Consider the following 16,553-nt stretch of genomic DNA (forward strand, 5'->3'; position numbering starts at 1 on the left):
CAGCCCAGTAATTACGGTAAAGTATAAAATACTACTTCAGAATAAATAGTCTTGCCCTGTAAGTGCTTGCTCATTGAGAGCTCATTTTGTGTATATAATTTAATTTTACAAGTGAAGAAAAATCTTTCTAAGATCCTAAGGGGGCAATATAGGTAATCTCCCAAGTACTTTTCCCTGGGCCTCCAAGTAGCAAAATATGGAGAAGTTAATTGCCTTCTTAAAGAACAGATGCTATTGAGTAGTGCTCAGATTTTTCTCAGACAGGTTAATAAAAGTCTATCACCTGTCCCTGGTGGAGAGGGACGTACTTGTATTCTTCAACACAGCAAACTCTAAAGGCTGTCTTAGAGATAGTAAACCTTCCAATTTGCTGAATTAGATGGCCAATAACATAGACACAGCACAGCTATCGTCTTAAACCATGCTAGGCATTAGTATGCAAATGAACAAAGCAAAGTCCAGTTTTGCTTCCTGGACAAAAAACCACTTGTGAATGTATCAGCTGAATTAATGAAGTGTGTGCATGTGTACTGAGCTCTGAAAATAACTTTCAAGCTTTAAAACTATAAAATTTATTTTTCCCCCATATATTCTGAAGTGTTGCTGGTGGTTTGTCCACTTCAACACGTAAAGTTTGAGTTATCAAAATGTACATAAAAAGTACAAATAAAGCAGTCTGGATTACTGCTCCTAACTTGAAACCTGCTTCAGTGTTTGATGGATTACTGTGTAGTCGCCATGAACAAATTAGTTTGAGAACAACTTTAATGAGTTGCTGCTTAATTCAAAACTTGTGAGGCATGCTGTCTATTCAGATGTTTCAAGTTTGTTATGCAAATTAATGCTTTATCCTAGCACATTGCCAGTATTCCCTCAGTGTGGTTCTCTTGGGCTTCCTGCCTCTGTGTAAGGCTTTGGAAGTTTAGCTTTGTGGTCAGTTTCCTACTCTGGCAAACAAGAAGGATGGGATTAAAATTTGTATTCCGCTCTCTGCTTACTTCAAAAAGAATAATATTATTTCTGAGGTTTTCTTTTTTCAGAGAGGTTTTATACTTTTTCTCTTTTTTTGTATTTCCACTTGTTCTGTTTATAGTTGCGATTTTTGTTTTTAAACAGCAACACCCATTTTTATAAATAGCGTTTATTGAAGGGTTTCTGGAACATGCATGTTTATCCTTCTGTAGTCGTCAGAGTGGTATTGTGTATTTAGAACTAGGATTGTGAGGTCTTTGCATCTCTTTCCCATGGATTTTTGTACTCCATTCTTTCTACCACCTCAGAAACAACTAATAGATTGTCTTCGGTCCTTTCAACCCACAGAGAGTTGAGAGCTTATGGGTGAGGATTAAAGAGCAGGCTAACACGGGGGGGGGGGGGGGGGGGACACTGTTGTGGGTGTCTACTGCAGACCACCTGATCAGGAAGTGGAAGTCAGTGAGGTCTTCCACACACAGCTGAAAGTAGCCTCACAGTCACAGGCCCAGGTTCTCATGGGGGACTCCAACTGCCCTGATACCTGCTGGAAGGACAACACAGCCAGGCACAAACAGTTCAGGAGGCTCCTGCAGAGCTTCGATGATAACTTCTTGAGACAGGTGGTGGAGGAGCCAACGACGAGGGGTGACCTGCTGGACCCTGTCCTAAACAACAAAGGAGGACTGGTTAGAGATGTGAAGGCTGGGGCCAGCCTTGGCTGCAGTGACCATGAGGTGGTGAAGTTTGGGATCCTGTGTGGAGGAAGCAAGGCAATAAGTAGGATGGCAACCCTGGACTTCAGGAGTGCAAACTTTGGCCTCTTCAGGGATCTGCTTGGAGGAATCCCATGGATAAGGGCCCTAAAAGGAAGGGGGGGGCCCAAGAGCTGATTAATATTCAAGCATCACTTCCTCCAAGCTCAAGAGTGGTGCATCCCAAGGAGAAGGAAGCCCAGTAAAGGGGGAAGGAGACCTGCATGGATGAGCAAGGAGCTCGTGGCAAAACTCCAACAGCAGCAGCAGAAGAAAGTACACAGAAAGTGGAAGAGGGGGACAGGCTACTTGGGAGGAATGTAAGAATGTTGTTGGAATATGCAGGGATGTGACAAGGGAGGCTAAGGCCCATTTGGAACTAATCTGGCAAGAGATGTCAAGGACAACAAGAGGGGCTTCTTCAAATACATCGGTAGCAAAAGGAAGACTAGGGAAAGTGTGGGCCTGCTGCTGAATAACGTGGGGGCCCTGGTGACGAAAGATACAGAGAAGGCAGAGTTACCGAATGCCTTCTTTACTTCAGTCTCTTCCTGCTAAGGCCAGTCCTCAGGAATCCCAGAGCCCAGAGACCATGGAGGAGGTCTGGAGAAAGGAAGACTTTCCTTTGGCCGGGGAGGATCGGGTTAGAGACCTTTTAGGCAAACCTGACACCCACAAATCCATGGGCCTCAAAGGATGCACCCACAGGTACTAAGGGAGCTAGTGGGTGTTACTGCCAGGCTGCTCTCCATCACCTTTGAAAGTTGATGGAGAACAGGAGAGGTGCCCAAGGACTGGAGAAAGCCAGTGTCACTCCAAACTTCAAAAAGGGCAAGAAGGCGGACCCAGGAAACTACAGGCCAGTCAGCCTCACCTCCATCCTTGGAAAAGGGATGGAACAGCTCATCCTGCATGTCATCTCCAAGCATGCAGGAAGGAGGAAAAGAAGGTGATCAGGAGTAGTCAGCATGGATTCACCAGGGGGAAATCCTGCTTAACAAATACGATAGCGTTCTACGATGGCACGACTGGCTGGGTAGATGAGGGGAGAGCAGTGGATGTCGTCTGCCTTGACTTCAGCAAGGCTTTCGCCACTGTCTCCCATAACATCCTCATAGGCAAGCTCAGGAAGACTGGGTTAGATGAGTGGACAGCGAGGTGGATAGAGAACTGGCTGAAAGGCAGAGCTCAGAGGGTTGTGATCAGTGGCACAGAGTGTAGTTGGAGGCCTGTAGCTAGTGTCTCCCAGGGCTCAGTGCTGGGGCCAGTCTTGTTCAGTTTATTCATCAATGACCTGGATGAAGGGACAGAGTACCTCCTCAGCAAGTTTGCTGACGATACCAAGCTGGGAGGAGTGGCCGATACACCAGAGGGCTGTGCTGCCATTCATTCAGAGAGATCTGGACAGGCAGGAGAACTGGGCGGAGAGGAACCTCATGAAGTTCAACTAGGGCAAGTGCAGGGTCCTGCACTTTGGGAGAAATAACCCCATGTGCCGCTACAGGCTGGGGGTTGCCCTGCTGGGAAGCAGCTCTGCGGAGAAGAGTGCTGGGAGTGCTGCTGGACAACAAGCTCACTGTGAGCCAGCAATGCGCTCTTGTGGCCAGGAAGGCCAATGGTCTCCTGGGGTGCATTAGGAAGAGTGTTGCCAGCAGGTCGAGGGAGGTGATCCTGCCCCTCTACTCAGCCCTGCTGAGGCCACATCTGGAGTCCTGTGACCAGTTCTGGGCTTCCCAGTACAAGAGAGACATGGAGCTACCAGAGACACCCCAGTGTAGGCCTGTGGAGATGATTAGGGGACTGGAGCATCTCTCCTACGAGGAAAGGTTGCGAGAGCTGGGCCTGTTTAGCCTGGAGAAGAGAACGCTGAGAGGAGATCTTACCAATGCATAGAAATATCTGAAGGGAGGGTGTCAAGAGAATGGGGCCAGACTCTTTTCAGTGGTGCCCAGCAACAGGGCAAGAGACAACAGGCACAAACCATAACACAGGAAGCTCCACCCGATTAGGAGGAAGAGCTTCTTCACTGTGAGGGTGGCAGAGCCCTGGAACAGGTTGCCCAGAGAGGTTGTGGAGTCTCCTTCTCTGGAGATGCTCAAACCCCGCCTGGGTGTGATCCTGTTCAATGTGCTCTAGATGACCCTGCTAGAGCAGAGGGGTTGGACTAAATAATCTCGAGGTCCCTTCCAACCTTAACGTTCTCTGATTCTGTGATTGTCGTTCCTCCATAGATTCTTATTCCTCCATCAATTCTCATAGATTGAGTTTCTACTCTTCTTTGAAATAGTTCTTGAATTATTTATTTATTTAATAGTAAGAAATTATATTGGTGCTACCAGAGAATGTGAGTGAAAAATATAAATAGCAAGAAGGGATACTTTAATCGGTACAGTGCTATAGATGTTTTTTCTTCCTATGTACATTTAATTTTGCTTCAGAGTTGGGATTCTCTCTTAAGGACAGCTCTGAAACGTTATAGTTCTTATAACATTTTTTTGTGTTTTAATTATCCTCTGTGGGTTTCATCTGTTTTCAAGGATAACTGCCAATATGTTCTGTACCTTACAAGAAGGAGTCACCTCCGTCTCTTTTGTCACTTTTGTTTATTGATGAGCCCAAAGTGTATAGGCAGCGAGCTGACGATGAGGAAATTGCTAATTATGAATGAGCATTTGCTGTCCATGCTAGAGTGAGAAGTAAAAGGGATGCATCTTCTGTGCTTCTTGGTTTCAGTTTCAGAATTGTTGAAGATCTATGAGTGAAGATCATTTAGTGACTCCTCTGAAAGAGCATCTTCAGTTTTATTTTCTTTCTATAATAAAGGGCTACAGTATATGAGACTCTCTAGTTGCTGTAAATGCAAAAATAATTAGATTTCAGTAGCTGGATGTGAGCATTATTTTTTAGAGTAGCTCAAGAATTCTGTGTGCTTAGCTTGTCTTCTTTGTAGTTAACATAATGTTGTATGACTTATTCCTGATGTAGATAACTGTTTCATCATGTTAAGAATTGGTTTTCCTTCATGAAGCAGTTTAAAATTGTTAGGCCAGCATTTTCCTAGGCTAGCAGACTTTCCAGTTTGCAAGAAGGAAGCTGCTTGAATTTCTGCTGGCCATGCATATGTTGGAGTATCCTGTATTAGGACTACAAGGTGCTCTTTATAAATAAGCACAGCATGTATGTATGAGACTGTTACCAGCCAGTAAGTACTAGGAGTTAGAAAAATTGTTAGTCATCCTCTTGAGGCTTTTTTCCTGCCTAAGACAGGTTACATATTTCCCAGACTCTTTCTCCTAAAATCTTCCAAACAACCAGATGAAAAGAACTACTTTCAAATTAATTATTCACAAGCAATATGAAAACACAATCTGGCACAGTAAGTGTAATAAGATACAGAATTATAACTTTAAGATAGTGTTAAAACAATTCTTTTTCTCTTGCTTTATTTCTAAAATTGGGTTTATTAAATGAGATTTAATCTTCAGTGGTACCTGAGGTTAAACTTACCTTCAGACGCTTTGCATCATTCTTGTATTTGTAGAAGTGGAACTTAGAGCAAAAGAAAACTTGAACTGGATGAAAGGATCTCAAATGGGGTTTTGCAGTGATATATAGAGTCTTATATTGTGAATATGTTTGCATTTCTTTAAATTTAGTGAATTTTTCTGCATTTGATCCAGCTGCAGTAGTACGATTAGACTCCAAATAGGAATGGGAGTCTTCTCAAATACAGTTCTGTAGGACATGTGGAAGCAGATTGTACACAGGGACCTTATCTCTGGGGTGTGGTGCAAAGTAAAGACATGTATTTGTGTTCTGATACAGTAATAGTTTACACATTTATGCATTTGCACAATTATGCAGGTAAGGATGTTTATTCTTTCACATAAAACATCCCAATGAAGTATTTTTCTTGGTGGCAGAGAGGAAGTGAGACCTTCCATGCCTCACAGTTGAGAACACAGCTTGTTGGCTGCCTTATCGGCAGTTCTTGTGTAAATCAGTATCTCTCTGATTTTAATTTTGGGTATAAATAATGGATCTATTTTTATTTACCTTTAAAAATTTTGAAGGGAGAAATAACTGGCTACTGAAACACTGTTTGAGAAAATGCTGCAAATTCAAAGAGTGGCTGAATCCTAGGAGTTAGAAATATAGTATCAGTAATGATAGCATATTTTCATAAATAATATATCAAAAAGGGAAAGTCAGATGTTGCCTAATGACAAGGAAACTGGAGTGGATCAAAAGTGCAAATTACATATGAATTTTTATATAGTGTTGAAATATTTAATTTGTATACTTTCTACCAAGAAGATTTGTATAAAAGAAATTTCACAGCTGACCTCTGTTGCAAACTTCTTATTTCTTATTGTTATTTGCATTCTTTTTAGATAGCTAACAGTGACGTATTCCTGAAATACTACTTGTCAGATTTTCTGAGACTCTCTTTCCCAATTTTCTTTTGGATGCTGTCTGTAAAAAATGTGGGATGCTCTTGGTATATATGTTACCTACTATTAAGCCAAGCTTATTGTTATTTTAAAATAGCAAATTTGAGCTAGTGACTTTAGAAATATAGAAATAAAGCTGTCTTGATGGCTGAATTGACAATATGAGATGAATGATTCTCTTGCTGGAATTCCAGGGTACTGAGAAGAACTATTGTAATGACTTAAACCTAAATATATACAAGTAGGAGCTAGTAAGCAAACTGGAAAGAGTACATATATGAAGGTGGAGGGAAATTACCTGTGTTGCCCAAGAATCGTAGCCAATAGTCCTGGCCAGAAAAGGGCAGAAAAACACAAGTTAGTAGATCTTTCCAGTGGTTCTAGAAGACAAAAGCATATTCTAACAAGGCAGGCTTTTTTTGAGTCTGCTTGTTAGTTTTGTAGCAGCGTAAGTCCTTTTAATGCTGGCAGGATAGGTTAGTGTACTGTTGTAACGCTGGGATTAGTCTTGAACCTGATAGATTTCATAGCTTGGCAGCTTCTGATCCATGTGACTTCAGTTAAGACCAACTGATTCTATACTGTCTGCAAATTGTTTACATTAGGTAGCAGGCAGAGTACTGTTATCTCTCTGGTTATCTAGTACTTTTCTTTAACTTTCAAATATATGTATTGCTATAGAGCACATGATCATCTCATGATCAGTTTCTCATTATGGTAGAAATAAATATTGCATAATTTTATAATTTTGAGGCATGTATCATGGATTGTTACAGGCTGGCATGCTGCTGTTAGATTCAACAGCTAAGGAAGACTGAGGGAAAAATCTCTTGATGGAAGCTGATCCCCTTAATACAGTAAATGTTTGGATAAGCAGAATATGAAAATCATTATGTTGACAGGGACTTCTGAACTAAGATATGCTTGAATTTACAGGGAATATCATTCATTTTGTCAGGAATAGCTTGCTTAAAACAACATCAACAATTAAAATGTTGATGTAATAATATTCATTTGAATTCTAAGAACAAAAATTACTTTGCAAAAGAAATGTTTCAAATATGTTAATTGCAATAGCCACATTATGCAAAAACCTTGCCAGATTTTGTGGACTGGTAAAATTATGTTTGTCCGTTTCAGAGCAAGTGTGAGTTTTTCATATGCTTAGAAATTTTTGCGGATGTAGCTGGGTTTAAAGAATTGAGAACTCTTTGTCACAGTAAAAGGCCAGTCTCTTATAAAGCTGTGAGAATTTTTTAAAAATGATATGATAAGATTCAGGATGAAGATCACATCAGCAAGTAGGCGTATGAGGCTCAACAACAATAACAGTAGTCATTATTTACGTATGCTTTTTCATGCTGCAAAAATTAACATGATGCAGCTCCTGGAGGCATTAAGGATGAATGAAGTATTTGTCCCAAGTTTACCTGCACATATCAAACTCAGTATCAAATGCTACTTTATTTTCACCTATTTGAAGTAAATAACTCCTCTGTGAAACAGGTAAATATGGAGAACTTCCAAACATTTGGCTATAAACAGATTTTTCTTTACCCTTGCCAAGATACATTTCTCTCCCTTTTGCTGTTTTCTACTTTCTCAAATTACTGCGACACTCTGAAGCTTTAATTAGTTTTAATTTCTCACTATTAGAAGGCAGTGCAAAGTGCAAAGAATGCAAATATTTAACACAAATCTTAAGGTTCACATCTCAGCTGCACTAGACAGAAAACTAGTAATTTAAACACTAGTTTCAACAGCCTTTCAGTTTTTGTTTTAAATGCTTTGCATGCTGTCATTCCATGCTATATGACTCCTAAAAGATAACGTCTTTGTAATTTTAAAGCTTTTGCTCGTGTGCATGTAGCACTTAATTTGTATGATAGCTGGAAATACTGTTGTATATTAGGCCAGCAATCACATTAGTGAAGTTTTTTTGATGAAAACAGTATTTGCTTTCACTAATATGATGATGATCTACTAAAAGAAAAATTGCAGCAAAGTCATTGTCAGTTTATGGAATGCTTGTGTCTTGGAAAGAAAGCAAACACTTCTATTTGAATTTTCCAGCAGTCATAGTAATGGAATGGTGCACAGCTTTCATATTTGATGGATACTGCACTAAAGTTAATGTTTTTAGAAATATTTAAATAAATCACTAATGCATCATAACTTCACTGTTGGAATATGGGTTCTCTGTTTCGGGGTGTTTTAAATGCCCTGTAGGAATAAAAGCCTGCATTTTCCAGAGTCCTCATAGTGATTTAGAGGTACTTTCTGAAGTACCTTTTTTCCTCCTACATCAGTCTCCTTTGTTTTAAATAACCCTCTGCTCTCCTTGCCTTAACATAGTTCTGACTTTGCATACAGTTCCTTCGTGAGCTAATAGTTACTCTGGGAAATAAAATAGGTGCTACAAGTTCTAAACTGTTGGTGCATTATGTTCCTAGCTTTCCTGAGAAACTGCAGCTGAAGTTAAACCTGCCATTTTGGCAGGTCCTGGGAATGCTTTTTGCCAATACTCTGTCTAGTAAATTGGCCTGGTTTCTTGCCAGCACCCATGCAGCAGTGTTTGGATGGCAGGTAGCCGTGTAACTATTTTAAGCTACTGTGTTTTGGGATGTAGGGGATGTTCATTGAAGCAAATGATCCAGTCAGTGTAAGACAGAGGAGGGGGCCCATATTTCGCGGTATGTCACATAATAGTATGAGATGTTATGGGATTGCTGTTGCCTTTTTGCTAAAATGCTTGGAGAGATTTCTGAAATCTTGCTGCTGTGTTTGAGCATTACATGTATTCTGATTCAGTATATATATAAAAAAAAATAATGTAAATTCCCAGGGAAGAAGAATCATAATTGCATGTGTTTTCTTTCTGCAGGGATGAATTGTAAAAGCTACATCATCTTGACCCAGACATAGTGTTACAGTGGACTGCTCATCTCCAGTTCTAAAAGCTTTTTGAAAACCAACAGCATTGCAGCTTGTTTTGGACTTTGTTATACTGTTGTTATCAGCATGGAAAAGCGTGGTGTTTGTTTGTGTTTTTTTTTTTTTTTTTTTTTTTTTTTGATTTTTTGGGTTTTTTTTTTTTTTTTTTTTTTTTTTTTTTTTTGATGCTCAAGGCAAATCTGATAAAGAAATGGTGGAAAGTTTTATGTGGGCACTATTTCATTTAACATGCCTTTATTTTACTTTAATCTGTTCAAAGAAATGAATTTCTGCAAAACAGCAGATAAAGACCTATAGCTTGTGAACGCTAATTTTGATGAGGGTACTTGAACACTCACTTCTCTCAACTCCTGTGTCCCTTGGTAAAACTGCTTCTGTGCACCTTATGACACTATGTAAGTAATATCAGATTTTCTGTGTTCCAATGTCTGCTAGATGCTACTAAAAGGAGATGAACTTCCTTTTTAAAGCTTTTGACATGGTGTCATAGACTAGCATGTAGTAGATACAATCAGCTGCTTTATTACCTTAAAACCAGGCATTTGTATATATTACAGACATCAGAAGTGTGGCTGCTCTTATTAAACTCTGCTGTTCAAGTTGGACATAATGAACATGTTTTTCCCTTCTAAAATAATTAAGAGTCTTGAAACTCTATTGTTTTATAGCTCACTGCTGATACAGTACACATGGATTTAACTCCATAAACATGATACAAGCTATGTCCCAATCACTGAACAGTTTATGCAGTGTTGCTTTGCCAAATAAAGTTAAAAGCAAAAAGGGGGTTGTGTGTTTGTTGTGTGGAGTATTAGGATCACTGTGTGGTAGGCTACAGAGACAGATCTCTGTATTCCAATAAAATGACTTTCTAGATTAATTCTAAATGCAAGGTGCTTTTGACAAAACTATCTGCTGTATTAACTTTCTCATTTTTCAACAAGGAAAAGTTCTGGTGTAGTTTAATTTAGAGGATGAATTCAACTTGTATAACAAGGAAAACTTGATAGGTACTGAACAATAACAAATCCTGAACACTTAAATAGAGATGTAATTGTTCAATTTTTGAAGCTGTAATGGTATAACCCTTTTTTTTGCCTCAAGTTGTGTTTTGCTGCTGTAAAATGACAACAGGAAAACAAAGAAAGTAAATTGAGCTACTTTGGGAAAGGGAGGAAGTGTGTTCTTGCTCAGTTTTGAGTAACAAGAAATTAAACTGCATGTTACAATACTCCTTTCTTTTTTAACATTAAAAAGGATTATAGCGTAAAATAACCTGCATAAAAACAACCCATAGTGATCACTGCAAAATGAATCTGACTGCTTATGGCAGAACAGCAATATCTTTGTGATAGGATTAATCACTGAAAGCGTAAAGTCAAAGGCCTCTGAACACGGAAGAGGAACATTTTAAATAACCTTCCTTTTGAAGGTCAGTCCTGTCTTATTCTTGTGTAAAAGCTATTTATCACTTTATTTAGATGTTTTGGAAGATAATACACCACCTCCTAATTTGACTGCAGCCTGGGAGCACATACACAAGGATCAGTCTTATAAAGGAAGTAATATATCACGTGTTCTAGAAAACACAGTTCAGAAAAACCCACTTGCGTCTGGCAAATTTTTACTAACCCACAATCAACTGTGAATCTAGTTCGTGGTGTTGAAGTGAAATATCTTAAATGATGCATGCTGACGTTCAACCTTTTGGTCACTGTTACCATTCAATTTGAGTTCATCTTTATTTACATCTTCTCACTAATTTAATCAGTTAAATGAAAGGCAAGAGCTAACTGTATCCAAATTCTTGTCTTTGGACACAGTGTAACAAACTAGCCTAACTCAAAGAGGTGATAAAGCTGAGACCTGGCAACAACTTTTTTAGAGAGAACCACTTCAGGAGGTGTAAGACTTCAGGGACCAAGGCTATTGGGCTTAGTGTGCCCATTGTGTAGAAGGGGTTGATGATGATCAAGTTACTGAGACAGAAAAGAGTATCCAGGAATAGCATTTAGGAACTGGAAAATGAAGACCCCTTCATAATGGATCAATGGTTCTGAGGTAAAAGCTTCTTGGAGAGAAGGACAAGTTGAAATGCAGATTTGAAGAGCTTGAATAAATGCTGTATGAACTGTCTGGATTGCTACTTTGCCAAATAAAACAAATTGAGAGGAAGCTGTATTTATGTGTCTGACTGCTTTGTTTTGTTTTGTTTTGCCTTCATGTAACTTCTCATGTCCCAGAAGAAAGCAAACATTTATAAAAATATTACTTTACTAAATGATCTGAAATGGGTTTCCATTTTTAGTTGATTGTATTGCAGCAGATACTGAACCTAGTAATACCATGTGGAGTATGAGTGAGGTTTTATGTAACTATTTGGAGTTTCTTTTAAGTCACACCAATGTGTTTAGGGAACGGGCTGTGTTCCCTAATTGGGATGCAGTGTATTCCTACTGTAAATTGTTGATTATAGCTAGCTAAGAGTGTTTGGTCTGCCAGTTGCTGTGGTTTAAAGTTTCTGTCTTTATAGGAGGTGCCATGGTGTTTGATTAGATTTTAATGATCATCTCTAAGGCAAAACAACTTGGGAGAACTTGCTAGACAACATCTAGTTGCTTCCAGGGATCACACAGTAGAAAGCCTCCAGAGTTTGAGCAGAAGAGCCAACAGCACACGTGTGTGTCTTGAAATCCACAGTCCTGAGTGCTGGGCAGAGAAGAGCGATTTGGTGTAGTGTATGGATGTTTGCTGTTTGTTTAGGTATTGGGAATTTCCTGTTTGGTTGCTGCTTCCACTCAAATGGAAGGGAGTAGAGACCATTACGTGATTTATTTGAAGGGAAACTAATGCACAGGGAGGTGACTACGGTCACCTGGATGATTCCTGCAATTTCTTTAAAGTCAGCAAGTTTGAAATGGATGATAACACTGGGGGGGCTCTGAACAACAGGCGCCAGAGCGTCCAGCTGGCAGCGGTTCTGGCAGCGTGTGCAGTTTTCACGACAGGCTGACAAGTTCCAGGGTTTTAGAGTGTGGAGTTGCTGTGGAATTAACCATTGGCACAAAGAGGCAAATTAGGATGTCCTGAGGAAAACTCTGAACTGATTCTGTCATTCCTGCTACAAAGGAGGGTGGTAACCCGTTGTTACAGCAGAGTGGTGTTTCATTCCTTTTTACTCATTAATGTGCCCTAGGAGAGTCTTCTGCTGCATTTGATTTAATCATGATTCACAGAAAGAGGATGCGATTGCAGTTCCCACTTTATTTTGACATGATGCAAAGGATGAGAGAGTAAGCTAAAGATTTGTATATATGCATTTGTCTGGTTGAGTTTAGCTCATTTTTGAGGCAGAACACATTATAATGCAATAAGGTTCATAATACTTACCTTTGCACAATCCTTTTTCTTCATCCCAAATGATGTGGAAGAGGCAGTCTGGTGGAGTGAGTAGGAGGAGTCCTGGCTCAGAAAAAAAAGATACAGTGAGGCCACAGAAGCATATACTGCAGAACAAAAAAGGGATGGAAAGAAGACATGGAAGGAGAGGAAGTGTTGCTGAGAGGCAGGAAGTGTGCAGAGGGACACTGGAGATAGTTACTGCTGAGACACGTATGGTGGAGCTTAAGCTGCCTATTAAAAACTGTTTGAAAACTTCAGGACGGAAAAAATAAAGAGAAATGCTATGTCTTATTACACCAAAATGAAAACTTGAATGATTTAGCCCTCTGCCTTTTTACCAAAAACCTCTGCTTTAGCAGAAACTTATTAGATGTGTAAAGACTGATAAAAGTTTCTTTGTGATCTTACTTTGATCATTTCTTTGTAGTCCCACCATTTTCACCATGTGCTTCTGAGGAACTGACCTGTTACATGTTCTTGAAATGCTCCCTGGAGTTACGGAGAAGCTGAAGTCCTATTTTCAGCCACGATTAGGCATACGTTTGCATCTTCTGTTTCTTTACTATGAACATGTGAAATGTGTTGTTTACCATGTTCTGCCACATTCTTTTTTTTGCTCTAATGGAGAAATAGCACTTGAGGTTAATCAATAAATTCTGTTTCAGATGTCTTGTGGTCTAAGAGGCCACCCTTAAAGGCCTCTGGTTGTGGAGACCAGTGATTCAGAGCATCTGTTTAGGCTATTGCTCTGGGGAAGCCTGTCTCCTCTGGCTGTAGAGGCAGCCTAAGGAAAGTACTCTCTTGTGCATAAAATTAGCCTTCGGATATACTTTCTCTATAGTCCCTGCTTCCTGTTGTTCTGCCTTCTTTCAAGTTCTTTGCAGTCCTGCACTCATTCAAGATTTCTGCTCCCTTTATGTTGTTCAGTCATCTGATTTAAAGTTAAACATCTTAAATGTGTCTCTTCCATGCATCAGGAACTGGTAGTTGTGAAGAAATTGTATTAAACTGTCTTGCTTTGTCCTGATCAAAACAGGATTATAAATTCCTGTTGGCTTAGAAGCTGATGACATCCTTACACACTCTGATGCACAATTTTTCATAGTACTGAGCCTGCCTTACTTATTCAGTTTTTCAGCCTGTTCAAAATACTCTTTCATTGACTTGTGAGTGATTTATAGCTGTCAGCTATGAGCCTTACAGATGCAAAACTAGAATTCTAACAGATATCTTAAAAAAAAATTCTCTGAACGGACTTTTTGTGGTGATTCAGTTCTTCTAGACTTTTCATTTGTTTCACACTGAATTTCAGTGTAGCTGTTCAACAAATGTTTCTGTTGCATTACCAATGCTGTATTTGTAGCCTTATTTTCTCACTTTCTGACCTGTTTTAAGTAATACTAGTTGAAAAAAAAAACAGCAAAAGGACTTCAACACATTTTTCCCTAAACATTCCCTGTTTACAGCACATTTCCCTTTTCTCACTCTGGTCAAGCTGATTCTTCATGGGCTCTTTTTTTTCATACTGATCATCATGTGTTTATTGCCTCTGTCTGGTCCTTAGGTCCGTCAGCTCCCTTTGATTCTTGATTCTTTTTTTTTTTCTCCCCCCCCCCCCCTTCGCTTTTACTCTTTTAGCTTTTGCCTCTAGATGCCTAAAAGTCCCAGTTCCTGCTGCTGGCAGAGCAGCAAGACTTTTGTGACGCATGACTGTAAATTCTGCTGAGGCTTATTCGAAAGGCTTCCTCTTTGTTGGGGTGGCGTGTTTATGTTGCTATTGGTTCGTGCCTCTGACTCACGCTACCGAGTTTTGGATTGAAACCTTTTTGCTTTATCTAGGATTTAAAAAAGCAAATGGAGCATCACACTGACCTATTTCAGCCTTTTTGTTTTGCAAATGCATTTTTGGAACTGCTGCGGCCATAGCCCTGCAGTGCTATGGAAAGACTACAGCGGGGTGATGTTCAGGCTAAGATCCCCTGCAAAACTAAGCAGCATGCAACCTGCACTGTGGAAAAAACTCTGTTTCCGAATTATGGGTAAAACTCAGGTCAATGTTGTGTTTGTTATTTTAAAATAAATTGTACAAAGGTGTTCTGAAAGGCAAAGCAATGTAAAATACAAAAAGCCTCCTAACTGAACTATATATTGTAACCAATACTAAAATACATACTCACAGAATAAATTATGACTTTCCTTAATACACAGAGTAGTAATATCCCCAGCTATATGCCATCAAAGCAACTCGTATTCCCTGTATATCTGTCTAAATGATACTGGCAATAAAAATAGCTGGACTGGGCATATTCCCAGGCCACTTCATAAAATGCTAATTATAGGGACATTTATCTTTCTCTCTATATATATTTTTTTAAAAAAATCAATGTTTGGGACAGGAAAAACAGAGTTGACAGACCTCAAGTAGTTACGAATTTCACACAGAATATCCAGGTATTGCTGTAATAAAATTAACACTGTATAAAGCTCTCTAGCTCCTAAAGTTTGCATGAGAAGCCATGAAAACAGTTAACATGATAACTGTAAGCTCTGCGTGCTCCTTTTTGTGATCGAAGAAAAAGACCCAGCAGGAGGCGATGGCTGGAGCAGCCTGAAGAGAAGGGGTCAGTACCTCGGGCGCTTCAGCAAGGGTGTCTTGGCACAGCTTTCTCTGCTACTGCTCAGCATGCTCAGGCTCATTAGTTCAGTTTCACTCCTTTAAAGTCAAACAGCATGTAGAAAGCAAATAGTATTGAGACCAGTGTGCATTAATTCCATGAGCTGCCAAGTGAGTCTGTTATTTTGCTAATTTTGTCTTCTTGTTCTTAATCTAATCAAAGATGCCTCTTTGGTTAAGGTGTGAACTCTTTCATTTCAGTCCAGCTGTGGAGCTGGAGAAGTTCAGGCCTTAGGTTGGTGTCCTTTGTAGTCCTTTCACCTCCTAAAAAGAACCGTCTCTTGGAAGAAACTGGCAGCTGTAACACAGTGATGGCCACTTGCCTGTCCTACACTTGCTGTCTGCTTTGGCTGAAGCTCCACCTGGAACGCTGTGCTGCAAGAGGTGTTTATTCTTCGCTGTCATAAGCAAAATCCATGAAGGTTAATTCCTCTAACACCAGCACTGCGACAAAGCCTGTTGTCAGGCAAAGCTACTGGAAAGCTGAGTGGCTTCTCTCACTACAGCTGTACTTGCTGGCTTGTGCTCTGTCTCTCTGCCTTGCATGCAGTGTGTGAGCTGGCTGTTGTCCTTCCTGGAGAAACAAAAATAAACCTTTTGTTTTCCTGCTGGTTACCCTGCGGAGTTGGAGATTTTGGTAATGGAGCAGCACGGACACAGTGAGAAAAAAAACTACATTTTTTTCCTGCTAGGTGAGGGTGGCAAAGAAGGATTAGATGTTTAATTAAAAACCCAAACAAGGCAAGACAACAATTTTTCAATAATAGGAAAAAATGCACCAACCAGATGGCCAGTACTCCCACCTAGACAGCTGTGTTTATAAGGTAGTCTCTTGGGTCTTGCACTCTTTGCCACGTCTGCTGTAGGCTGTGATGGAAAAAAGGCTGTGCTCTTAAGTTATAAATGGCCAGTACGAGCAGAAAGTCTCCTGGGCCCAGCGTTTGCTGAAGTATGAACTAGACTTGGCCTAATGTGGCAGGAGGGCTCTGGCCCACTGCCTTGGGCAAGCAGCAGTGACAGCCACGTTCCCTGACAGACTGACAGAGTTAGCCCCTCTTCTGCTGTCATGCTCAGCTCAAAGTATTGCTCTTGAGAGACAGATCATGGATGGAGATGGGAGCTCCTGGCCCTATTCTCACAATACAATAAAATGACTCAATAACACCCCCTGCCATACAAATTCCAGCTTCTTTTAAGGCTGTTTCACAGAGAAGAGAAATATACTTCTGTCTGATCTCATGCTATTTTTTTTCCTACCTGTTGAGATGAATGTAACAGGCAAATTTACCTGCCAGCTGAAAATAAATGCAGTGCAAGAAATATAAGAATAAAATAGGTTTA

General features: G+C 40.0%; 1 protein-coding gene across 3 annotated transcripts in view; it reads left to right on the forward strand.

The window, feature by feature from the left end:
- Positions 1-11,317, forward strand: part of PCMT1 (protein-L-isoaspartate (D-aspartate) O-methyltransferase) — a 41,543-nt gene extending 30,226 nt beyond the window's left edge. For all 3 annotated transcript variants that reach the window (XR_009957931.1, XM_062572376.1, XM_062572375.1), the window contains exon 8: positions 9,066-11,317. Coding sequence is in view for 1 of the 3 variants with exons in the window: in XM_062572375.1 (XP_062428359.1) it covers positions 9,066-9,078 (13 nt within the window). In the remaining 2 variants the exon portion in view is untranslated. The remainder of the gene's footprint in view (positions 1-9,065) is intronic.
- Positions 11,318-16,553: the final 5,236 nt, after the last annotated feature.

Source organism: Rhea pennata, chromosome 3, assembly GCF_028389875.1.
Source record: "Rhea pennata isolate bPtePen1 chromosome 3, bPtePen1.pri, whole genome shotgun sequence".
Lineage (NCBI taxonomy): Eukaryota > Metazoa > Chordata > Aves > Rheiformes > Rheidae > Rhea > Rhea pennata.